We start from the raw sequence: 25,717 nt of genomic DNA, 5'->3' as shown, positions 1-25,717 counted from the left end.
AAGAGGAACCTAAGTCTGGAATAGAGGTAAGGGGAGTTACATTTTGTTTGATATTATTTTGAGTCTTGTATATGTTGCTTTTAGTTTATCTTAAATCTTGAATGTGAAGTATTTTGTTTCTGTATGATTTTGAATTTTGGATGAGAACATGCTTCTTTGTTTAGATCCAAGTGTGATAGTTGTAAAATGTGATGTTGATTATGTTATGCCATATGTATGCTATTAATTGTTTATTGTTGTATTTTTGGATGGATTAGAAGTTGTCTAACCGGCTCTGCCAGATTCAACTTCTTGTTTCCCCATACTTTATATTGTTTTCCTTATTCGTTTTTATTTTTGGATGGATTAGAAGTTGTCTAACCGGCTCTGCCAGATTCAACTTCTTGTTTCCCCATACTTTATATTGTTTTCCTTATTCGTTTTTATTTTTGGAAGGATTAGAAGTTGTCTAACCGGCTCTGCCAGATTCAACTTCTTATTTCCCCAGACCTGTTATTATTCTTATTATTTAATTACATTGTATTCCTGGAAGGATGAGAAGTTGTCTAACCGGCTCTGCCAGATTCAACTTCTTGTTTCCCCAGAACTTTTATTGTTCTATTTAATTTTTATTGCATCTTCCTGGAAGGATGAGAAGTTGTCTAACCGGCTCTGCCAGATTCAACTTCTTGTTTCCCCAAGAAATTTTATTAAGATTATTTTAATGATCTTCAAACATTTGATTCTTCTCCGGTGACAATTTATAGTAATATTTTATTATTGTTAATTTGTTTGTAATATATTTATCTTGTATGATTTCTGTGATGAATGTATTTTATGATGTTGATATGAAATTATGCATCTGAACATGATATGAGTAGTATGAGAAGATTTTGTAATGGTATGGTATGAGTTGATAAATATGAACATGATATGAGTCTCGCGGAGAGATTTTGTAGTAGCATGGTATTGTGTACACGTTGATGTTGAGGGTCCTGTATGGAAGGTCATCCTGGATACTCTAATAACTCTCCAATCTCAAGTAGAGAAGGATGAGTTAGGTGGTGAGAGGGGCATGAGGTCCTTGTCTATGTCCCAATTTTGGACATAGTGTTAACGGACTAACCTTGTGGTTGACAAGTTGTATCTGGCCATGATTTTTAGTATGAGGAGTGGAGGTCATCACAAGTGCACGACCATCCGAGACTTCCATCAACGTTAGATCCGGATAATTGAGTCTAGCAAAAAAATCATTTTCATAAATATGAGTTAGGCGTAGTAGTAGTATCATGCCTCATTTTAATAATTGGTTGCATGGTAGCTCACCCTTATTTATTTGTGCATGTACCGGAAAAATCATATTTTTGCGATGATCGTATAACGTATTTGTTATACGGGAGCAGATGAAGGAGCGTCGTCTAATCCAATACAAGTGAAGACGGAGGAGGAAGGATAGTAAAGAAAAACTCGGGTTATCTTTAAGTTGAAATCTGAGTTTAAATTTATGTAATTAATGTGAGATATTTTATATTTTCAAATGAATGACTGTAGAAATGTTACAGTTTTCATATTATTTATGTAATATCAAGTATGAGAATTTGGGATGTTACATGTTGCATAGGCCAAAAGGCATCCTTATATAGGCAAAAGTACCAAAGGGGCAAGTAAATGTGGTCTTTTCTTTGTCCTCATGGGCAATGTGGATTTCGAAATAGCAAGAAAAACCATCAAGAAAACAGTAGTGAGACTTACCTATCAACCGTTCAAGCATCTCATCAATGAAAGGTAAGGGGAAATGATCTTTCCTTATTGCTTGGTTAAGCCTCCTATAGTCATGCAGACTCTCCAACTGTTCTGCACTCTAGCAGAAATAAGCTCATCCATCTCATTTTTTACCACGGTGAGGTCAGTCTTCTTTGGAACCACATGGACTTGGCTCACCCACTGACTATCCGAGATAGGATAGATGATCCCAAAATGGAGTAGCTTGGTCACCTCCTTCTTTAAAACATCCAAAATCACCGGGTTTTGACTTTTTGCGACTGTCTTACTGGTTTTGCTCCATTCTCCAATAGAACTCTATGCATATAAGTAGATGGGCTGATACTAGGAATGTCAGCCAAGGTCCAACCAATAGCCTTCTTATGCTTTCGTAGCACATCCAGCAACTTCTCCTCTTGAACAACATCAAGGGAGGTGAAAATCATCACCGACAGTTTCTCCTCATCCTCCAAGTAAGCATACTTCAGGTTTTCTGGAAGCGGTTTAAGCTCAAGAGTAAGTGCCTACAAATCAGATTTATCTATGTTTCCTGCAAAAGGGTTAGTGCATTCTAACTCTAAAGAATTTACATGTAATGGCACAACACCCATCTCATCAGATTCCACATCAATATCCATCACAGAACATACATCATTGTCTTCTGCCAAATCATCAATCTGTTAACTCCGTTTGTTTTTATTTAACGGAAGGGACGATTCTGTCGCAAAATTTAATAAGTGAGGACTCGTTTCAAACACTTTTAAAACAAGGGACCTTTTTGACATAACACAACCAAAGAGGAGACAAAATAGACTATTAAACCTTTTCAAAATGAGTTTTGCATTAATGACGGCTTAATCACAACTTAATTGTTGATATTCATACTTTGCTCCAAACTAATTAGTATTAGTAGTAATCTCGTGATAGTTGGATTATTCGACACATCATATCATAATAGATAATTGTCCGGTTTCTCACATAAACATGACGGTTAAATCATATATACACTTAATTATTAATTGGAGATTATCTTTAAAAAAAAATTGTTTTATGTTATACTGTTTACTTCTATTGTTTTATTTGAATTATAACATTTTTTTTATTGATTTTCATATAAAAGATTAAATGTTGATATTTTTTAAAATGTATAAAATGGGTTTTGTTTAGATGTTTCAACTCTGCTAATTTTTCTGAAAGGAAAAAAAAATTAATAATTATTTATGTTGTCATTTAGGCACGGAATAAATATAAACAGAGTATAAAATTCTGGCAATAAATTGTGTAATTTTGTATGAAAACAGTTACTTATGTTTTTATTATTTTATCTTATCATATTTTATAATGATAAGGTTTTTTAAATAGTTATAATAGAGAAAAATAAAAAAATAGTTTCTTATAAATTAAATTTAACATACAAAATAAAGTTTCTCTAAAATAATATATCAAAATTTATAAACTTATCTAAGTTATTGAAGCTTATGAAAAAAAAAACTATTTCATTTACTCTTTTCGTATTTATCTTATATAAGTGTGCCTAGATAAATTTATCAAAATAATAAATCCTTAATGTATTGTATAATTTTTCTTTTAGTAATATTATAAGTTTAGTGTTATAATAAGTTCACATGTTTAATACTTAAAATAAATAAATAAATATATAGCTTTAACATGTTATAACATTATATTTATGTAAATAACTCAACTTCTAAAATCTAGAAAGACTTTTAAATCATAAAAAACCTTTTCTAACAAAATAATATTTTTATAATAGTTTAAATTTTATATATTTATATGAATGATAAATGAAATAGTGTGGTTTGTTTTAGTTACATGGGGTGCTTTTATTTAGTCAATAAATTAAGGACACGACGAAGTCTTAATAATTAAGAAATAATCTCGTAATATTATTAACATTCCAATTTTTCATTTTCTAAAATCTATAATTAAAAATAACTAAAATAAAAGTTTATTTTTATTTTATTAAAAATCTCAATAATAATAATAACAAAATCATTGTTTTATAATCATAATCTTTATTGGAAAAAAAATATTAAACTAAAAATTTTCTCCAAACATCTCCTGACAATATATATTATTATGCAACTTTCACGTTACTTTATTATCATATGTTTTTAATAAAAAAAAAAAATTTTGAAATCACCACCACAAATATAAGAATAAGCCAACAAAATAACATAAAATCTTTATTTTAAAAATTTAAAATCTCAAAACATCTTAATAATCATTCATAAATTTAGAGACATCAAACAAGTAATAGAGTCTTCTGTCAAAGACATCAATCCTCCGCTTTTGACACTCTAAAGAACATCCACTAACAAGTACACACAAACATAATCTATAATTTTCTATCCAAAGACGTCATCCTTCTGGTTTTAACATTTAAAAGACTATCCACAAAAAAACCATAATTTAACATTAATAATTATATTTACACACAATCAAAATAATAACAAACAAACAAAATAAGTTTTCCTTCCAACACAAAATTGTCACAGACCTCATTCACATGAAACTCAAAATCATGAAAAAGCATTCTTTCATCCAAATGTCATCTTTATAAAAAGAAAATAAATATTCTTTAAATCCTAAACCCCAAATCAATTATCCTTCCTTAACAATCTCAACATATTTAATTTAAAACTATTTAAACTTCACAACATAATAATCAAACCAATAACAACCACAATTTAATCCAGACACATAAACAAATAAGTAAAAAAAGACACAAGAATGTAAGTAATCCTTTTGAACTTCTTAGTCTTCACTTCATCAATCCTTCCCGTAAAAACTTAATCTTTATCTTTTTTTCTTATTCCTTGATTTGTCACATAGTTTCTATTAAAACTTTTCCTTAAATTTTGTTTTCTTATATATTTACAAGTTTAATATCTTTACAAAAAACATTATTTTTATTATCATTTATTATATGTAATAATATATAACAATATATAAAAATATCTCATGGTATCTATAAAAAAATATATTAATTTGTACCAATATATTGTAACATCCCAAAATATAGCCAAAAATCATATTATGGTAGTCACAAAATAATATGATAGAACAGTTATAAACTAGTAAATAAAGTATTAACTTTAAAGTCATCCAAAATAACCATAAAATTTAAAACTTTATATACAAGAAGTTATCAAAACTATACACCACAATAAGCATTCTAACTACATTAAGCGGCTGCATCATCACCCTCCAGAGTCTGCTCTAGAGACACTTCATCTTCCTTTGCTCACACCCACAGGATTATCATTGCAAAGGAAGAACACCAAACATACAAAACACAATCACAAACAGAAGGGTAACCTAAATATAAAAGAATTCATACAATTGCACAACATATAACATACTCAAGATTAAACAAGCAAGATAAACCAGTTCAAACATCCTAACATGTTATAACTTAGACTTTACCGTCCGGACTTAGAATGATTGTCGAGCTATGGCGCGTTGTGCACTCGTGGTGGCCTCTACTGCTTTGCAAAGCCATTGCCAATGAGTTTCATCATACCGCACTCACGAGGTTAGTCTGTACCACGCCTTGGAGCATACTGGAAGCCTCCAAGACTAAGACCTCCTGCTACTCCTCACGACATGGATCAATCATCTCTACATGAGAATGAAAGACCATTGAAGTTTCAGGATAACCCCTAAGACTGAGCTCCTACATTCATTCTAAATAAACTTGAATCTCACCAAGAGATTCCACATTGAAACTTCTTCCATCACTTAAAATTCACACAACTTCTCTTGGAAAATACTCATGATAGAAATCAATCATATACTGTAAAACACACTCAAACATACTTCATAATAGACTCAACACTTTATTTAAATTAAATTAACACAAAGAAGAAAAGAGTGAACTAAACCTGAACCTTTCGCTCAACGCACCCTCTCGCATAGCGAATCTAGAGGTTTCTCGCACAACGACCCAAACTCGTTGTGCGAATAAACTTTTAGTGACACCAGACCTCAACCACCTCGCATAGAGCCCCAAATCGTTATGCAAAAGTCTATACAATGGCCCATAACCCCCCAAACACTCGCTATGTGTCATCTTTCGCTATTCGAATTAATTTGGCAATGACCCCAGACCACCTTCAGACGCTCAGCGCACTGATTCATTGTGTGGATCATCAAACAGAGACCAAACCTCACAAACATTCGCAAAGTGCACCATCTCGTTGTGCGAATCGCTCAAACAGATAGCAACTCGTCATGACCACTCGCTGTGTGAATCCATTCACTCAACGAGTCTGCATAATTCTACAACACGAATTCTGCAAAATTATGCAACTCAACCCAAGTTTACCAATTCTAACTATTTTTCCCAACTTCTAACACTTTTAAATTGTGTTATATACCTAATTAGACTTGACTAAATGTTTCTAACCCTTTCTACCATCAATCTAAAGTGTTTAAGAGCCAATTCTCTTCAAAACTCCAAATTTCTCAACTTAAGAACCCAAATCTAATTCTACCACTTTTGACATGTTTTGACCAATTTCAGGGTTCAAGCAAGTCACATTTGACTTACCAAAGCTGCTCCAACAGACCAATTGAGTATTTAACCTCTAATTCTCATTTTCACTACCCCACTTCCTTGAATTACCTTAAAACTTCACATTTTAGACTTTCTTCACCACCTATCAACCTTATAATCTATTTCTAACCTTCCATACATCTGATAACACGTTAATTATCATCCAAAACCAGTCCATCATTACAGATCATCAATTTAAATTAAACAATCACATTGCATAAAATATAATTCACTCACAAAACCTAAATTTAGTTCAAACATTTTCAGTAAACATAGAATTCAACACACTTACATGTCAACCAACTAATTAAAACAGTAATCTAACTTCCCTTACCTCAATCAACTAGCACAGCTCACAGAAACCCTAACAATTTGCTTGCACCGCAAGGAAACTCTAGAAAACTCTACAAATCACCAATTGGTGAGGAAAACCAACCTTAGAACCTAAATTGAGCTAAGAATTGAAGAAAAACACATATTAATACATGCAAGAACATATTCTTGACATGATTACTGATTAGGGAAAATTAAGAAAAAGAGCACGAAACATACTTGCTCTATTGGAAAATCTGATCGGACAGGTAAGTAGCCTCCGCCTTAGGGGTCGCCTAGGCACTTCCTGGTCGTTGAACAGATGATTGAGGAGTGAGAAAGGTTAGAAAGAAGTCAGAGGAATGGAAGAGAATAATATTTTAGAGACATAGAAGGTATGTAGATAATGAGACGATCTTTATAAATTTCTATTTATATTATATGATTATTTTAAAATAAAATACTCTATCTCATTATTTTAATACACCTATCTAATATAATACTCTATTTTCTAGGTTCTTAAATATATAATATATAACAATATCCATAAATATTTACAAATATTTAATAATATCTAAAAATAACTTTTTTAATAAAATAATTATTCACTAAATTTTAACTTCTAAAAAATAAACCTTTTAAATTAAAAAAAATCTTTTGATTTATAACTAACAACCAACCCGTGTTATTTTTCATTAAAAGAATTTAATTATTTTTATATTTTTTAATTATTAAAATTTTTAGAATCTCACATCAATTAAAGTATTAATTTTCCTTAGGTAATGCGATTTTGTCCATTGGACAAATAAAAAAAAATCAAATAAGGTTAGAAATGAGAGGAAGAAAATATACTTTTCATTTCTTTCAAATTAAAGAATGTGAGAAAGGGACAAGCAATTTTGCAAAGACACTTATTTCTTTAGGTAGAACATTTTCTTATTTATTATAAATAGTAAATATTTAATGTAAGAAACAATAATTCTTTTTAAATATTCCAGAAAATAATAAAATATTTTTTCAAATATGTTATAAAATTATACGGTATTCAAATACTAATAAAATAAATTTCAGTATATTTAAATTAAAAATAAAGTATAAATTATATTCTCAATTATATAGAATACATAATATATTTTGAATATTTTGTATATCATAAATGTCTTATATAGTATATTATAAATATTTTATAGAACATACAATACATCATAAATAATTTATAATATATAATCTATGGAATATTATACTATAATTACTATATAATACATTTATAAAATGATATAATATTTTACATAGTTAATTTATAAAATATGGTATAATTTATTATATAACTTAAAAGTTATATATTATAAACTAGTTATAGTATATTATATATTTATAATATATTATAATGCTCTATATAATATAACTATAAACTATATATATATATATATATATATATATATATATATATATATATCATTATATAAATGAGGATATATCATTTGATAATTTCTTTTGATGTTATTTTTTGATAATTTACAAAATTACATATATATATATATATATATATATATATATTTAAATTGTGTTATTATTATTTTATTATTAATTACTGATATAAATAACAAAATAATAAAATTATATATATTTTTATATACTACAGATGTAAATCATTTTTATTTTGCAATAATTCAAAACTAATAAATATATTTAAGTTTGAATTTTATTTGTTATAAATGGATAGATGCATATAGGATAGTATTAGTTTTGAATGGAGTATAATAAGGGAAAACCTGTATTTCCGGGATAGTGTTAAATAGTGAAAGGTCTTTTCGCAATATGGGCTGCTAGATCTAAAAGAGAATAAGAGAAGGAAGGCGGCAAAGTTTCATAATATTCCAAAAGTGAGAGAAAGAAACACTCTCTAGCGCCCTAATCATTGCAGTGCAACATTTGACACTTCAAATTTGAGGATTATTGTGGTTTATCACACTAAATTTCAAGAATGTGTGGTCTTTTTACCGAATTTGTTCCTAAAAGGAGGGCCCCTCATGACTGAGATTGAGAATTGTTCTTCTGAACCAACAACAATCAACCAATTTCAGAGTCAAATTTCGATGAACAATGGAATGCAAAGTTCAGACATGTCTGAAACCTCCTCCAATTCCTCACGGAAAAGAAAAAGTAAAGGTAAGAAGGTATCATTCAAGCGACGGAACCCTAGCGTGGTTGTTCGACGTCATAGGACTAATAATGTGGACACTATCGGCCTTCCTCTGGGAATGTCATTCGCCGCAGTTATGGCTCAGGTAAATGCTCCTCTTAAAGTTTGTTTCTTGAAGTTTTCTTTGCTCCTCTTAAAGTTTGCTTATTGAAGTTTCTTGGTTCTAATTTCGGTTATTACTCAATATTGGTTTTAATTGTGTATTTAACTGATGACTTGTGTCTTGTATGAACATTGATTCATTTAGTCATTGGTGAGGGTTAATGGGTAGTGTTTTTAAGTTTTTTGGTTAATTATTGCTTTGATCTGTTAAGATTATTGCTTGATATTATGTATGAGAAACTTTATTAATTTATTTTTAATTTTGAAGGTATTGTATAGACAAGATGTAGCAGCTGAGAGTATATCTCCAAGTCATCTTTCCGTGGTAAATTTTAACTTAATATTTGATAAAGCATATCACGCTTATTCCCCTTTTGATTTTTTAGATTGTAGTTTGCACACGTCTCTCTTCATTTTTATTAACAACTCCATCTACGGGCTAATACTGTCTAAAGCTTTCTTTTCAAACAATTAGTATATTAGGGTATTCATTTAATGTACAAGCACATGTTTTTCTTACAATTAATTAAATAAGAATGGTGTAAGGCTAAAGAGGAAGGTGTATTGTGCTTGTGAGTATAATGTACAAAGGCATCAATGTAAAATTTTTCAAATAATTGAAGGAGGTTAGCGTAAGAGTAGAAATGAACTTGATTAGGAGTAAGTGTAATTTTTCCTATTTGATGCCACTGCGTGTACCATTTGTATGTAAAACATTTTCTGAAATGACTCATGGAGATATTTTTTATGCTTTTTGATGATTGAAAAAGTTTCAAAATGTTGTCCTGCATGCAGATGTGTACATCAGCTATCAAGGAATCTCTTGCCAGTGTAAGCCAGATCAATTGGCGATTCATCATTTAATTGCAGTTTTACTACTTTGTTTCTACAGCCGTTCATATCAACAGCATTAACCAGCTCTTAATTTGACTTTTTCCTACCTGGTCTCAGGTTTTTGGAGATAAGCTAGATGGTTTGACAAGGAACTTTGAGCAATCTTTTAGTAGCACATTGAGTACTCTCCAATCAGTTTACGAATCATCCAAGTGCAATGAAGGAAATAAATTGAATAATATGAAGATGGAAATTCTGAGTTCTAGATTGACTGTTGACAAAGGAGAATGCTCAGGTGATGCTTTTAGAGAGAGTGGTCCTTCTAGACCATATGATACTGAAATCCATCAATCAATCAGTCGTGATCTTGTTGAAGAGGTCAAGGATAACTTTCATAGGGACTCTGTCAGTCATGATTATCCTGAAGAGGACAGGGGAGGGGATAACTTTCATGTAAATTCAGTTAGTGACGATTCTCCTGAAGAGGGCAGAGATAAATTTCTTATGGATTCAGTTAGTCGTGATCTCGCATTGTATGGGCAATCAGATCAAATGGTTTCTTTTTCTCAAATATCATTTGGATCAGTCAATAATCCTATGGTTAGTATTTTTGAGAAGCATGTCGCAGAGCAGGGTCGTTCTAATGACCTCAAGGCACTTGCAATTGGCCTTAAAATGGAAGAATTGAACATGAAAAAGGACGAATTGGCTCTCAACCGTGATTTGAATAGTCTAAGCAGATCGAAATTAGCCATGGGAGAATCAAAGGCGTCTTTCAAAGCTGAAAAGTTTAAGACTGAGTTAGAAGATACCAGGCATGGTGAACTAAAAAAGAAGTGCATAGACTGTCTTATCACTGGTTTGCTCATTATGTCATCCTCACTTTTCTATGGTGCTTATGTCTATTCCTATGAACGGATTGCTGAAGCTACTGAATCATGTACACCATCAACCCAGGCAAGTATAATCTTTTTGTTTTTCCCTGGTTACATGTTTTTGGTGCACATGAAATACTGAGGCTACTGTGCATCGTGCTTTGGTTTAGCAGAAAAACTTAATCAGAGTTTTTGCCTTGTGTATTTGGTTCTATGTTTGAAATAGCTACATTAGTAGTACTTTTAGTCAGTGTAGCCTTGTTCTAAAAGTGTTTGGTGAAAAATAACTAACAGTGAGCATATTGCTGAAATTTTATTCAGAGAAAAAACTGTTCTTTGTTAAGATTTCCATGTTTTTTTTAAAGTAAGTCATTGTCATGATCAAAGATCCACTCGTCGTCTTTCCTTTATTTGTGCTCTAATTTAAGAATTAAGATGCACACTATGTATAGTAAGATGTTATTCTCACAGTACTTCAGTGATTTTCATATGCATATTACTCCAGGATTGCCTTGGCCCAATTGAAAGGTATTAATGATGTCTTTCTTTTCCATTTTAGGAATCTTCCTCCTGGTGGACTCCCAAGTCAGTGACCTCATTCAATTCAAAGTTGCATATTTTGTGGTGCCAGGTTCAAGTAATGAGCCGAATGATGTTTGGTGTCTTGATGATTTTTGCTGTTGCATATTTGCTCTTGCAGCGATCAACAACATCATCATCACAGAGTATGCCTGTTACTTTCATCCTTTTAATGTTGGGAGTTGGTTGTGGCTATTGTGGCAAGCTGTGTGTGGAGACACTAGGTGGTAGTGGTAATGTGTGGCTCTTATACTGGGAGATGCTATGTTTGCTTCATTTCTTTTCCCTCTGCTGGACACCTGCTTTGTTCCAAATCCTTCATGGACCAGTCACTGCATGGCAAATAACGGAAAAAAAAACAATTTTTCAGTATTGGATTCGCAGAGTTCTCTTCTATACTATCTTGCTAGTGTTTCTACCACTGTTCTGTGGTCTCATGCCATTTGCTAGCCTAGGTCAATGGAAAGACCATTTTGCAATGGAAGGGTCAGATTTTAACGGATCGGAATGGTAAAGCACTGTTTGGTCGTGGTCAGCCAATTAACCAGTAGCCAAGCCTCATTGGTTGTATTTATTTGCCTAAGTCCAGTTTCAGTTCATGATTTGCTAATTATTTTCTGCTCTGATATTCAAAGTAATGGAATGAGTACTGTATTGTGAGCACCACCTTGCTTTGCATTTGCTGGTGAATTCTTTTATGGTTTAAGACTGTTCACGAGTTCTTACTGAGGGAGATGTAATTTTTTGAGGGTATAAATTTATGTAGAATGGTGTAAATGTATTTGACAGTTAATTATGATTTTTTTGTAACAATGATCTTAAAGTTGTAAACAGGATGTTACATTTTATAATTTCATGGTTGGAGTCAAATTTCTTAGAATTTAGATTGGAAATTTTACAGTGGGAGGAATTTGAATATTAGGCGTGCACGTCTTTTTCACTTCAAGAAGGATTTTTCTTCTTTTATCCCATACTTTCTTATCTTTCCTCTCCTAATATAAAGACCAATATATTCTTTCATATAACACTTCATAATTAATTTAGAAACACATTTTGTTATTTATAATCTAGAAAATATCTGGATTTGATTTGAATTATATAATCTATGACTATATTTTAGATTTATGTAACTTTTTTCGATTGTCCAATTTAAAATATTGGTTCTAATTATGAAATTTGGAATCATATTATAGATTATATAATTCTATTAAGTTTCGAAATAAAATTGTATGGTATATGACATGGACCGAACGGTTAGAAGTCAACACCGTTCGGTGCATCCTCTACAACAACAATAGTCAGCTAGATCAATGTGGGCCAGCGTTTAAAACATTGATGTTGGACATTTGTTTAAGTCATTAATGTTAGGCTGTAATTGGGCCAACACGCAAAGTATTATTGGGTCAGTGATTTGGGCAAATAATATTTAAATAACGAAACAATTAAAATATTGATTAAAGATATTGATAACTTATAAAGAAACTGTAAACGAATAACAGACTGAATTTAAAGTTAAGTCTGTTTTATTGGACATGTAATAGTTTTAGGTTCATAGAATAATTTATAAATGTAAAGGCAAACCACAAAGGGAGGTACGACCTAAATACTCACTTACGAGAAAAAGCTCATTGAGCAATGTCTAACTTGAGTGTCAGAGTACATACTCCTAGTGCGAAATTATAGTGAGTGGAGCAGGTCAGATATCAGGAAACAAGAAGGCTATGTCGGAAAGGTACATCTTTCAGTACACAAATTTATACAGAAACATATTATATTATATTGTAGATTATGCATATTAACGTTTTGATTTACACACATCATAATATAATTTGGAAATATTATGACAATAATGTGATAATAAATTTTTAGATTATTGGAGTTGAAGAAGAAAGCATGAAAGTGGATTTTCTAAAAGAGTTTCAAACGTGATTGGTAAAATGTTGAGTTTGGTCTTTAGCAAACTTAAATTTTAACTCTAAGTTAAAATTAATTAGTTTGCATTACAAGTTTAACAAGTCAACTATGGAATCGAGTCTAAGCGTACTTGAGTTGATTTAGTTTAATGTTAACCTTGTGTTTAATTGAGTTTAATCTTCTAAGAAAATGTTTGTTTTAGTTTTCATACATTTAAATGTTTTTAAAAATGTTCTGTAAAAAATTGAAAATGAATTTGTACTAAATATAATCTAAGTTTTGTCATAAATTCTAGAACTTTACAAATTTAAATATATTATTTTCTAAATAATATTTTTCAAAAAATTGTAAAAAAGAAAAAATCCATAAAAAGTGGGAATTGTAAGGATAATATTCAATGGTGTGTTCATTTTAAAGATAAATTTGAGAAAGAAAGAATGAATTTGAGAATAAAGTGTATGTTTTAAAGAATTTGGAAGTGATAGTTAATGAAATTGAAAGTAAAATTTATGAAGTTTCTAGTTATTTGTTTCAGATAAATTTTTAAAATATGTTTTAATAAATAAAAAATTAAGATTATCAAATTATTTTTTATATTAAAAATAATATAAAATTATATTTATATAAGTTATATTTGTTTTGTAAAAATTATTTGAAATACTAAAATTAAGAAATTATAATAAATAAACAATACAATATATTTTGGTACTACACCAAATTAAAATCAACTTGTAAATATTCACTATGTTTTATGATTTTAATTAATTAATCATTCCATTTTGAAAGCACTAGTATAATATACGTTGAAGTGTTTTAGTAGATTTTTCGTATTTCATAACCATATAAAAAGCATAATGCAGTAACTTAAATTTTGAATTCAATTCCTGTGTAGCCTATCTATCTTAGTCTTCACTCACTTTGAAAGCAAGCATTGTCCAAAGAAGATCTAAGACTTGTCATAAGAATTGACCTTGGCATAACCTCTTGAAGTGGAGCACAAAACAAAAACATCAACGAAGTGGAACCAGTTCCACGGACATTACACCCTATTCCAGGGTTTGCTAAAATTGGTTCCAGTGTTATAGGAATTGATTCTCTTCACATTTTCACTCTTAATGGAATCTATTCTACGTCTTATGAGAATAAATTCCCTTAGCTTTTGTACTTCATGGTGGAATCATTTCCAGCTCAATAGGAATCGATTCCCTTTTCCTTTAATCTTCAACCATGAACTCCATCAACCACGCACTCACACAAATTTCATCACAGTCAACAACTCACTTGAAAGGACCATCACCCTCTCTCTCACATAATCTCGCTAAAAGAAAAAGCTCCAACATCATGCATGTGAAGAAAAAAAATGGTGATTTAACGAGGGTAAAAATATTTTTTCATACATGTCATCCTCAAATCCTCTAAGTTAAAGTGAGATTCAAAAAATCTTTAAATCCCATTAATATTCTCCTTCCTTCACTCTCAAATCTGTTAATGTGAATGTCCCTCTTATCCACAAATCATTCGTCACTTATGACTTATAACAAAAACACATCTACAAGCAATAGAACATTAGTTTTACCCCTTTGACTAGATTTCATTTTCTAGCTCAAGCAAATTTTTCTTTTCTTTTCTTTTTTATACTTTACTTTCAAACAATCTAGAAAAAAATGCACTAATTTAACTTTAGATAGTTTAATCTAAGAGAATTTACAAATTCTTTAGGAAACATGATAAATGCACCCATTCACATGGTTAGTAAATAGATTTGATAATCTGCATATCATTTTTAACAATTCACTGTGTGCCATAAATGAGCCAAATTATACAAATTAAGAAGCATGTTCAATTCTTTAGTAATAAAGCATATTTATATCGTATCTCTTATTTGCATTATCCAATCTAGAAACTGTCAATATAGTCAATTAGTCTTGACTCATGTGAGTTGGAACTAAAACAGTCATAAGGTTAAAAAGCTCTCCACTAAAAAAGTTCATTGGCCAAAAGGCTCATGGACTTTCTTTTTAAACATGAAACACATATTAATTATTTAAAATATATAAATAAACTTTTGGTTTAGTTGGTTCCTGTAGACTTTTAGTCTAAATAAGCTTGTTTTGACTTTTAGCCAAATTAGTCATAGTCAATCTTCAGTCTGGATTAGCCCATTATGACCTTTGGTCCAAGATCACTTGTCTCAAACTTTAGCTCGAGTTGACCTTCAATCTGAGTCAAATTGACTCGTCTCGACCTTCGATCCAGGTTGGCTTGTCTAGACCGTTGGTTCAGACTGGCTCATCTAAACTTTTAGTTCGGACCAGCTCATCTCAACCATTGACTCGATTCAAGCCTTCTCAACTTTTAGCAGACCCCACCCATCTCAACTTTCAAATAAGGGTGGAGTTGACTTTGGTTTAGGGTTGGACTCGACCGAGTTAGGCCAAATTTTGGGCAGGTTGACTTAGTCGAATCAGCCAAACTTCGGTTGGGATCGACTCTGCCAAATTTAGAAGAATATTATGCAAGGCCAACTAGGCTAAAATTCAATTAAGGCTAAATCGACCAAATTTTGGCCAAGTTTGACTCAACTAAATTAAGGCCCGTATACCTTCGACCCGGGTTCAATCGCCTCGACCTACGACTCAGGTTGACACATCAAAACCTTTGTTTTGGTACCTTTGACCTAAGTCGACTCATCTTTACCTTCGTCCCAAAACGACACGACTTGATATGTGATCCAAGAATATCTTGTTTTTAAAAGTTAATGAATGTTGTAGTAAGACTAAACTCACATTAACCCTGACCTAACCCACTTGAGAAGGAACATTAGGAATTAGGACTTTTCTTTTGCTCCCTCAATTGAGGATCTCCTAAAAAGAGACTTATTTATAGATGGGTCAGGACTGGCTCATGAGCCTTAGGTCAAGTTGATAGCTCGTCCGGTCTTATCACAAGAATTTCTCATTGTAACCATTACCAACCTCCAAATTTACAACAAGTAAGATGAGCTTCCCCTCAACCTCTCTTATTTAAAGCCTTCGGTACTTTCATTGGTGGTAGTAACATAACGCATAATAACCTCAACAAATAATTCTACAAAATTTTGTTGCCAATTAGGAGCATTGATGCTTTGAAGAGTTTCTTTATGATGATCCACTTGAAGACTTTAAGGAACTTTCACATACATTGTTAAAGCATCTTTTGTAGAAACAATTGTATTAGGTTTATCTTTCAATTGTAAGCATTCTAAAGACATGTAACTTATTCTTTTTTATTGATTTCTCGCAGCAATAATCGATTATCATAAGGGGTAATCGATTATCAAAAGTAAAAGTAGAAAAGGCTTCATCTTGGCAATAATCAATTATCACTAAAGATAATCGATCATCACGATTTTCAAAACCCATAACGACCTGAAATAATCGATTATCACTTTTGATAATCGATTATCTCTAACATTTGAGAGTTGACTTTTCATTTTTTTAACCCCTGGCATATAAATAGAAGTCTACTAATTCTTTCCAATATTACCTAAACTATTAAAAACATAAAATTGGTTCTGAGGAAGTTCTTGAATTTAAGTCTAAGCTTGATCCAATCCTGAGGAAAGAGAAGCTTGGTTTTGGTGTGTCTAAAGGTGTAAGCAATTCCCTGCAAGTTGTTCAAGCTAGTGATCATTCCCTCATGTGTCAAAGGAAGGTGTATTATTTTCTGTGTGGTTCTTTACTCATCTTGTAAACATGAAATTGATTTTTAGTGAAAAGTTAATTACTCATTCTAAAGTGATTAACAATTGGACGTAGAATCTTTTGATTTGAACCAATATAAAAATCTTTTGTGATTTTCTTGTTTCTAAAAGAAAGTGAAAATTTTTAATAGACTAATTCACCCTTCCCCTCTTGGTTTTGTATCTATTTACATGTTCTAAAACATTTCGTTACGCGATATCAATTTCTACAAATTTGTCCTTTCACCAAATCATCCTTCGATGTTAAAATAACAAATAATTTATTTTCATTTAACTTCTAATAAAAGCCAAACAACTCATCAATGGACAAAGAATCCGAAAATCGAAACCAAGGCAAGGGCTACAAAAATTGAAGCTCCTGATCACATTGAAAATCAGAAACTCGTCCCAAATATTCCTCCTATGGTAACATTTTGTTCCCATGTATTCCTTCATGCAGCTACACTGCTGACGAGGCACCAGGTGGTTGCCCCTTGATCGTCAAAGATGAGTAAATCTCTATTGACAAGAAGCCTGCAAATGAACTTGTCATCATCTTGAATCCACTTACAGAACCTCATGAGCCTTTCCGTAATACCTGTTTATGAATGGAGACTACCAGCACAGAATGGTGTGTACACGATAATTAGGCATACATGAAAAATATATTGTGAATGCATCGACTAATCAACTAGTTATAATATCGGGCAAATCCTTCTAAAATAAATACTGTTCTAATTAGTTAGAACATGACAGAAATAGAGTGGCTTAACAATTTTACGATTTTCCACATCTGATTGAAGACCAGCTAGTTGCATTCATACAGCAAGCATAGCATATTTTCAACCAAAGATGAAAGAAAAATCAAACACTTCTTTTAATCAATGTTCTTTGGCAGCTTGGCCCCTTGTAGACACATGCAAGTATGTGAACTGAAATTGCATGGCAAATCTTCTACAACGTTCGTTACAAGTAGTCTTGGATACTTTACTGAAGCATTTTCATTTTTAAGGGCAGTAATTGATGCTTAATGTTGTACTAAGATGTTAACATAAGAATTGGAAGTCCAAAAATCTGCGTTAGAATGCGCAAGCGCTTACCTTAACATTTGATACATCAGGTGCATCTGGACTTTGCATGGGGTAGAACTTATAAAATCTCATGGTCTCAAAAGCAGCTTTAGTTTCTACACTCATTTCTGCAATTGCTTTTCTTCTAGACTCCCTTGCCTACAGGAGACATTCTAGGTAAAATTGCATAAAACAAAACACTATGGGCAGAATCAAAAGTATAAGTACCTCTCTATTAGCTTTCTTTGCTTCGCGTACTTTTTCTTTGACAAATTCCTGAAACAATAAAATGAACAGTCTAACTGCTACTTGAAAGAGTTGGAAACTTGAATCGCTTCATGATTTCCCATTACTCAATACCTTAAAAGTATCTTTTTGATCTTCCGATAACTCCTCCTCCTGTATAAGCTTATCAGTGAACTCCTGTGGAATATAGAACAAATTTATGAATGAGAACCTTGTCAATTATTATCTATTATATTCATTACATCACAGTACTGGTATGTGCCAATCACTTAACATTTTGCTCGACACATAAAAATTAATTACTGTCACACAGGGTCTATATGACGCTATATGAAAAAGCAAGTGATTTATTTTAAGTGATTCTTATATAAGCAAAATCAATGTGTTTGTTTACACTAAGAGAAAAGTACCTTTTTAATTCAAAGTGACTTCTATCTATTCTACCAAACCTGTTTTTTTCTTTTCTGCTTCTGTTTTTTCTAAATAAGTTTATCCAAACATGTTAAAAATCCTAATAAGTGATTATTTTATTTAATAAAAAACACTTTTTCGAAAAAAAGTTTAAGCAAATAGACCCACAATATTATAGATTAAAACTAGTGATTATCAATTTTAGATTGACAAAACACAGAAATATTATTACAGGATTGAAAAATAGTTAAGTTTATCCTAAACAACAAACATTAGAGAGATAATTCAATACCTCAAGCTCATCTAATTCCCAATCAAATTCACAGAAAATCTGCAAGAAAAGAAGAAAAAGTGGTAGATATAAGTAAACAGGTAGAAAACTCAGTATATGATATTAACCTGCCTCACTCATGTAAACATGTCAATAAACACGTATTTGCAGAAATTATCTCACTCATAATTACCGGCTTTGGCTCTGCTGGAAATATTATTTGAACTTCAGTGCTTTGTTCAAGTTCATCTTCCTTAAACGGCTGGTAGAAATCTGTTGCATAAATAACAAATAAAGGACATAACAAATCAAATCATAACCGTAAAAAGATATAACTATATGTTCTGTCCACTAACTAGTGTAAACAAGTTACGACTAGTATACATATGTGATAAATTTTATTCTAGAGTTAGAAGCTCACAAGGTAAGCAGTACTCGTATTTCTTCACACGTTCCAACTTCAGATGTTTCAATGCAGCCCTGTATCACAAAGATCCATATCACAAGACAAAAGCCAGTCATGAGCAAACATGCTACACTTATTAATCTAAAGTTTCAACTAGCAGCTAGTTGCTACAATAATGGACAAGTTGCACATAGATATAGAGCACTGAAAATGGCACAAAATATCAAAGCACTGGACTTTCAGTTTTCCCAACTAACTTTACTTAAGTGTCCATTCAACTGAAATCACATACTCATTTATTTATTTGATAATATTTACGTGCAAGGGAACTTGACAATGTAAGTATAGCTGAATCTAGAAAAGTTCAACCCATTTTCGTTTATTTATTATATAAAGGCAGAAAAACTTGGCAACAGAACCTATCATATCAAGAACAAAATTTAAATAATGTTTTGTCACACAACACTGTTGCAAATCACATCAATTGTCGTGACGGAGACCAAGTGAGCGAAGTCACAGGCGAATTGCGGTGCTTGGACTGCTATACTCTTAAGTAAAAAAAGTTGTGCCTTGACTATCAACTATAAGCTTGACAAGTGTTCAATCCAACAAACACAAGCACAGTTGCACCAGTTAGAGAGCATGCTTTCTATGTTTACTGTTTACGACACAACTACTATTTTAATTAGAAGCACGCCCCTTGTTTTGAAGGCCTGGCTTTAAAGAGTAGTATCTCCTCCAATGAGGAAGGACCACCTTTTCCAATTCAGCGGGATTGACACATAAGTAGAAGTTCATTATCAAATGAGACACAAGAATCCAGTTTGAGGTGGGGGCACCCTTCTTGACTTCATCCTAATTTTAAAGAGTGGGCTTAACTCTACACCAATCATTTGCCAAGGCATATCAAACAATAATAATAAATTTGAAAGCCAGGGAATTACATGAAATTAAAAAATAACTATATCCTTTTGGCAATATCCAATATGAAGGAAAAGGGTAAATGTAATGGACGCAAAAATCAAACAAAAATAAAATGATTAGTTCTAGGTAATAAAATTTACCTTCAAAATGGAAAGCAATTGAAACTAACAAACAAGTACAGAGGAAACAAAAACAAAGGAACAAAGGTAGCAAGGGATTTAGACACTCAAAGAAAACATATAAAGTTGCAAGAGGCAATGTTTCTTATCAGAAAGATAACTTCTCAAAGTAAATCTATTAAATTGGAAGTTTTAACAAATCAAACATCTTTAATAATATTGCATTACTAATCTTGAAAAGTAAAAAAGACTGAACTGAAACAGGATATTGATACAGACTGAAGGAAAAGACAGAGAGCGTCATACCTTCTTTGGGTGCAACTTAAGATAAATATTTGAGATTTTAATCTGTCAACTTGGCTTTCTCTGTTGTAAGTCAACAAAAGTATATTGAAGTGAAGAGATGATCATGAAGCAATATGTAAACTAAACCTCCAAAATTGAAAACATTTAGAAAAATACCGGTCCTCCAGGGGGATATATGGAACCCAGTCCATTTTCATTTGTGTCATGGGTATTATTTCTTCAGATTCTCTCTGAACGGAGTTAATCCCGATCTTATCTGATGGTGGGAAAGGTGAAACTACCTGAATACAAAAGGAAGTGAAATATCTTACAATTAAATAAAATTGAAAAAAAAAATACAATAGTCAAAATCGATATAAATCTGATAAAACTAATTCCAACAACATTTACGCCTAAAAGTTTGTAAAATGGAATTTCCAACCAAATATATATGCCCAGGGCCATGCCCCCACAAGGAGTAACGCACAACACACTCACTGATAGAAAACACAAATTCTTAAGTTTAGGAATATTCTGAGATATTAGTTTATAGATACTGTTGATTCATTTCAACAGATACATTAGATTTATGTATAGGAGTCTGTTGACAATTTTGGGAAATAGAGAAAACTTATTCTACGAATAAATCCTTGGTGACTATGGGATTGTTTTTATATGTACAACCTGATAGGATATGTAATGTATTAGACAGTTTGTAGAGAGTTTTTAGATAGTTTGGCAAAAATAAAACGAAAAAGTTAGTATGAAGTGGCAAAAATAAAAGAACAAGAAGATTTGAGAACAGATCCTTTTCAAAAGGGAGGATATGATAGCATATCCCTAAAAATTAACTCTGTTGGAATGGATGGTCTTTCAAGCATATACATCCAACACAAGACAAATAAAAGCTTCAAAGATGCTCCTACTCTCCAAGACCTTAGATCATTAATTTGATTTAAGGTGTATCATTGTTGGGAGCTATATTCTTCATTTACTCATTATTATAACATTTGTTCTAACTTGTGTTATAAAATGGGTATTTGACCTTGGTGGAGAAGCACACAAAACTCCAAAGAAGATAAGGAAGTTTTCCTTGTTCCATGTTGAAGATTTGAGGGCAAATCCTTTTCAAGAGGGAGGGGATGATGACATACCCCTTGCCATGACCTAGCACATTCATGAAGAGTTGGAGGCAACTATGGAAGATGGGCCTAGACTCTTTCTCTTGGGCCATCTTAAGTCATCATGAAGATTTAGTAGTAAGAATAATTTTGGACATTGTATTTTGGGACAAGTAGTCTAGATTTTATTTGGGCTTTGTATTTTGGGCCAAGTAGAATAAGATTTTGACCAAACAAGTCAACAAAGGGTCAAGGCCCAAAGTTGACTATGCTTGGACCTCCAAAATGGGTGTGTTGATTAAGCGGTCTACATTTTGGCTAAGCTTGGAGAACAAGGGAGAAGAATTTCGTCCTAGACATGTGAAAGCTTCCCATTGGAGAGTTTTCCTCCTATTTAATGGCCATGTGTCACTCTAGGAATGGAGAGTTTTTCCATAGGTAGTGGCCACATGTCACTCTCTCATTTGAGAGGATTTTTGCCACTTGTCTCCCTCCTATTGGAGAGGATTTCTCCTTGCTCTCTAAGCCAACCAAGGTGGCTCTTTTAGGTTAAAGTTTCTGCCCATTCTGAGATACATTAGCCTATAAATAGAGGTGCTCTCCATCATGTAATCAACTTTGATTTAGAGTAAAGTTATGCTGCCATTTTTGTGTCATACTACTCTTTTAAGGTCACCCTAGGCTAGAGCAACCCAAGTGGCCTCCTCTAACCACCTTCCTCCAAGAGTTGGCCCAACCTCTCTTAGAAAACCCTTAAACACATCTTCGCTCACCATACAACTCACCAAAACCATGAGCTATCAACACCTTTCACCACCACCAAAGTCCGCAATCTTCATCCATGAACTTATTGCTTGATTTGCTTCTAGATTTGGCTTGTCCTAGCTAGAGCATTTGCCATCAGGTTAGGGGTAGTTAGGATGAGTTTAAACAGCAGTTAGGGGAAGTTTTAATTAGTAGTTAGACAGTTTTAGTCTTTTAAGGAGGGAGTTGTTCTAGTTCTGGTTGTGGAGTGTTTATTTTCTGAACAGGGGCTTTCCTGTGGAAAGGAATGTTTTCCCTTCAATGTTGTTGATTGCTTTCAGTGTATTTCCATTCAATAAAACTGTTTCCTTACTGTGAAGTTTCATATATCTGTTGTGATTATTTTACAGACAGTTAAAATTGTTTGTCATACAATAAACTGTGTGTCATACAGTAAACTCTCTGTCATACAGTTTTCCTAAACCTTCCCTTTGAACCTATCACAACCATGTAAGTTGCACCTTACAGTTAGGTTGTCACGTAGCAATGAAGGTTGAGTGTTAGGGTTGAGATTAGAGGCTCCTAAAGACCAGGAGCACCGACACCATCTCAAGTTTAGGAATAATTTGTGAGACTTTACTTGTGAGATACATTATATTTGTATATACAAGAACCTGCTGACAATTTTAGGAAATAGGGAAGTATTCTGGGAAACAAATCCCTGTGAGTATGGAATTATTCTGCATATATAATTCTGGTATAATAGCAAGATACAAAATAAAAATACAGCAAGACTAATATAAAACTTCCTAAATTGCATAAGGAACAACACGGTTTAGACACAAATGACTATTGCTAATTTGCACAATCTAATTTTCGTCCAAACAAAAAAAAAAGCCCAAAACAATTTAGCCAACAGATAACAGTACCAAGTTTGACAACTTACAACTACAACAACAGGTATGCAGACAACTTTGCTTTCATCTTTGAACCACACAAGTTGAGCTGGAGACATCAAGAACGATAATCAGTAAGATGAAACAACAAATAAAAGGAAATTGACAACAAATCAAGCTCAAGCGGTGTCCTGGCAAAATAACAAAGCAGTAAAGTTTGCATGCTACTTACGCTCGGTGCATCCAAAGAGATAAACCTTTTTTCCATGCAGCACACCACCCTCTTCAAATGCATTCTGAACTCAATTTATTGACCAATTAAATATTTAATCTAAAAAGCTTAAGTAAATTCACCATAATCGAAAGCGAAACGGTTCACAACAATACTCACTTCCAGGTTAGAGAAATTCCACTTGTATTGATACACGGAATCCAATTGATCCCACTGGCATCACATAAGAGACATTCAGAAGAAAAAAAAACTTCACAGAAATGTTGTTGTGAACGAAGATCAACGACATAAATAAACAAACCTCTGTTCCTACAGGGAACGTTTCCCTCCACAAGTCCTCCTACAAATATTTATACCAAAATGCAACAATCATTAGCCGCACAATTTTTCAGTCCAAAACAAATATCACAGCCACTAAATTGGATCAAGAAACATAAGCTACACTTCAAACCCTTGACAAAGACCCATAATCAACTTAAAAAAAAATTGAAATTGAAAAATTAGGATGTAGCAGTACTAAATTGCGCTTGTCTTCGAAGTACTCGTCTTGCTTGGGAGGCTTAATTTTAGTGGATCGCTTCTTGCCTTGCTTTGGCTCTTGGTTCTGTTTGGCTTGCCTCTTCGTTCCTTTGCTCATTGTCAATTCAGAGAGGGAGAGAGAAGTGGATCAAATAGGGAAAGAGGAATAGCAAATTTGTGAGTGATTATTTTGTTTAGGTTGATTTGTGAAAAATAGAGATGAGTGATGCCAATAGCTGAAGGAAGACGGCGAGTGAGGATACAAATTTGAACTAAGACAAACGCGAACTCTACAAGAGGCGGGGATCTTTGTTAGAAATACTTTTCAAATTTCACAGTGAGAACCCAAACCTGTTTTTATAAATAATAAATAAATAACAATAATATATATATATATATATATATATATATATATATATATATATATATATATATATATATAATTTCACTCCCGTGTCTATATTATTTTTTATTTTATCTTTTAAATATCTTTTTATAAATTAAAATAAATTATTTTATTAATATTATTTTTAGGTGATTAATTATTTAAATTTTACTATTTTTTATTTGATATTTTTTAAATTTAATCATTTTTTTAATTAAAAAATACCTATAAAATAAATAAAAACCATTAAAAATAAAATTATAAAAACAATTTATGCTTAATTTTATAATTATAATAACAACAATAATTATAATTTTTTATTCTTTCTTGTCATAAAAATAATAAGATTATAATTATATTGTCATGTAACATCCCAAAAATACCGTCCAAAACTATATAATAGAATAATCACATTAATTAATAATTCAGATCAGTCTTTATACTAAAAATCGAACGTACGTTTACGGTCGAACGGCCTTACAAAAGAGTGATCATAAACTATATAAGATAAGCAAACCTGACCGAACGGTTTACAAAATCAAATATCGAACGGTCATACATAATAAAAGGGAAGGTGATCGAACGACCACCTTACAATAGACTACACTAATGACCGAACGTCCTACTCTTCGGCCTTCACTTCTACCTCGACCAAATTCTCTTCTTCTAGTGCATCTTCCAACAGCTCGTCTCCTTCTGCTCACATCCACACGGATGATCATTGCAATGACAAGACGAACGTACAAAACAAGACAAGACAGGAACACAGGGTAAGCTTATGTAATTTAATTCATGTATAAACATACATTTTCACAAAATCATACACACAAGATATATTTCTTCATACGTTTCATATAAAGCTTAATACTAGACTGACTGTCCGGACTGTATGAAATCTGTGTAGCTACGACGTTCGTGCATCCGGGTGATGTAGTAACTAGAATGTCCTCATCAGCTGCCACTTGAGGTTAGTTCTATCTGTCCAAAGTACCCCTAAGGACTAGGACCTCCTGCCGTTCTCACACATGACCTACCCTCCTCTACGTGAGGACGAGTACTCACGGAACATCAGGATGAACCACCAGCTTAGCATAACCACATTCATACTTTACAAATTCCAATATTCATTCATGAGTCGTTCCTCCCCGGAACGCTAGTTCATAATCCAACACATTTCATTCATATCCTATTCTCTTCATCTTTCATTATCAATCATCTTAGTTTCATCT

General features: G+C 32.2%; 2 protein-coding genes across 3 annotated transcripts; one reads left to right on the top strand and one right to left on the bottom strand.

Annotated features, from left to right (window-relative positions):
* The first annotated feature begins 8,429 nt into the window (after window positions 1-8,429).
* Window positions 8,430-12,104, top strand: CPR5 (protein). Of its 2 annotated transcripts, XM_047325860.2 has the most exons (5): window positions 8,430-8,919; window positions 9,205-9,261; window positions 9,732-9,767; window positions 9,888-10,727; window positions 11,205-12,104. In XM_047325860.2, the coding sequence occupies exons 1-5, from the start codon at window positions 8,662-8,664 to the stop codon at window positions 11,736-11,738; spliced, it is 1,725 nt and encodes a 574-aa protein (XP_047181816.1). In that variant the 5' UTR covers window positions 8,430-8,661; the 3' UTR covers window positions 11,739-12,104. The 2 variants fall into 2 exon arrangements, with proteins under 2 accessions (XP_047181816.1, XP_047181817.1); XM_047325861.2 differs by lacking the exon at window positions 9,732-9,767.
* A 5,012-nt stretch (window positions 12,105-17,116) lies between these two features.
* LOC124848227 (protein HEAT INTOLERANT 4-like) lies at window positions 17,117-24,409 on the bottom strand. Its single transcript, XM_047325867.2, has 14 exons — window positions 24,102-24,409; window positions 23,886-23,924; window positions 23,744-23,797; window positions 23,585-23,648; window positions 23,403-23,461; window positions 20,769-20,893; window positions 20,613-20,672; window positions 19,279-19,337; window positions 19,051-19,130; window positions 18,879-18,917; window positions 18,290-18,352; window positions 18,158-18,205; window positions 17,960-18,088; window positions 17,117-17,474 (listed from the first exon to the last, which is right to left on the bottom strand). Exons 1-14 carry the CDS (start codon window positions 24,219-24,221, stop codon window positions 17,427-17,429), a joined length of 987 nt encoding a protein of 328 aa, XP_047181823.1. The 5' UTR covers window positions 24,222-24,409; the 3' UTR covers window positions 17,117-17,426.
* Window positions 24,410-25,717: the final 1,308 nt, after the last annotated feature.

The sequence above is a fragment of the Vigna umbellata genome, chromosome 2 (genome assembly GCF_029865625.1).
Source record: "Vigna umbellata cultivar VRB3 chromosome 2, Vumbellata_1.0, whole genome shotgun sequence".
Taxonomy (NCBI): domain Eukaryota; kingdom Viridiplantae; phylum Streptophyta; class Magnoliopsida; order Fabales; family Fabaceae; genus Vigna; species Vigna umbellata.
This window is presented reverse-complemented; position numbering and strand designations above follow the sequence as displayed.

Excerpts from the sequence above, each read along its gene's own strand:
- CPR5 (XM_047325860.2), top strand. The coding sequence starts at position 8,662 with ATGACTGAGATTGAGAATTGTTCTTCTGAACCAACAACAATCAACCAA. Across the intron at positions 9,262-9,731 it reads CTCCAAGTCATCTTTCCGTG|ATGTGTACATCAGCTATCAA; the intron begins GTAAATTTTAAC and ends TCCTGCATGCAG. Across the intron at positions 9,768-9,887 it reads TCAAGGAATCTCTTGCCAGT|GTTTTTGGAGATAAGCTAGA; the intron begins GTAAGCCAGATC and ends ACCTGGTCTCAG.
- LOC124848227 (XM_047325867.2), bottom strand. The coding sequence starts at position 24,221 with ATGAGCAAAGGAACGAAGAGGCAAGCCAAACAGAACCAAGAGCCAAAG. Across the intron at positions 19,131-19,278 it reads ATACGAGTACTGCTTACCTT|ATTTCTACCAGCCGTTTAAG; the intron begins GTGAGCTTCTAA and ends TTTATGCAACAG. Across the intron at positions 18,206-18,289 it reads ATCAAAAAGATACTTTTAAG|GAATTTGTCAAAGAAAAAGT; the intron begins GTATTGAGTAAT and ends TTATTGTTTCAG.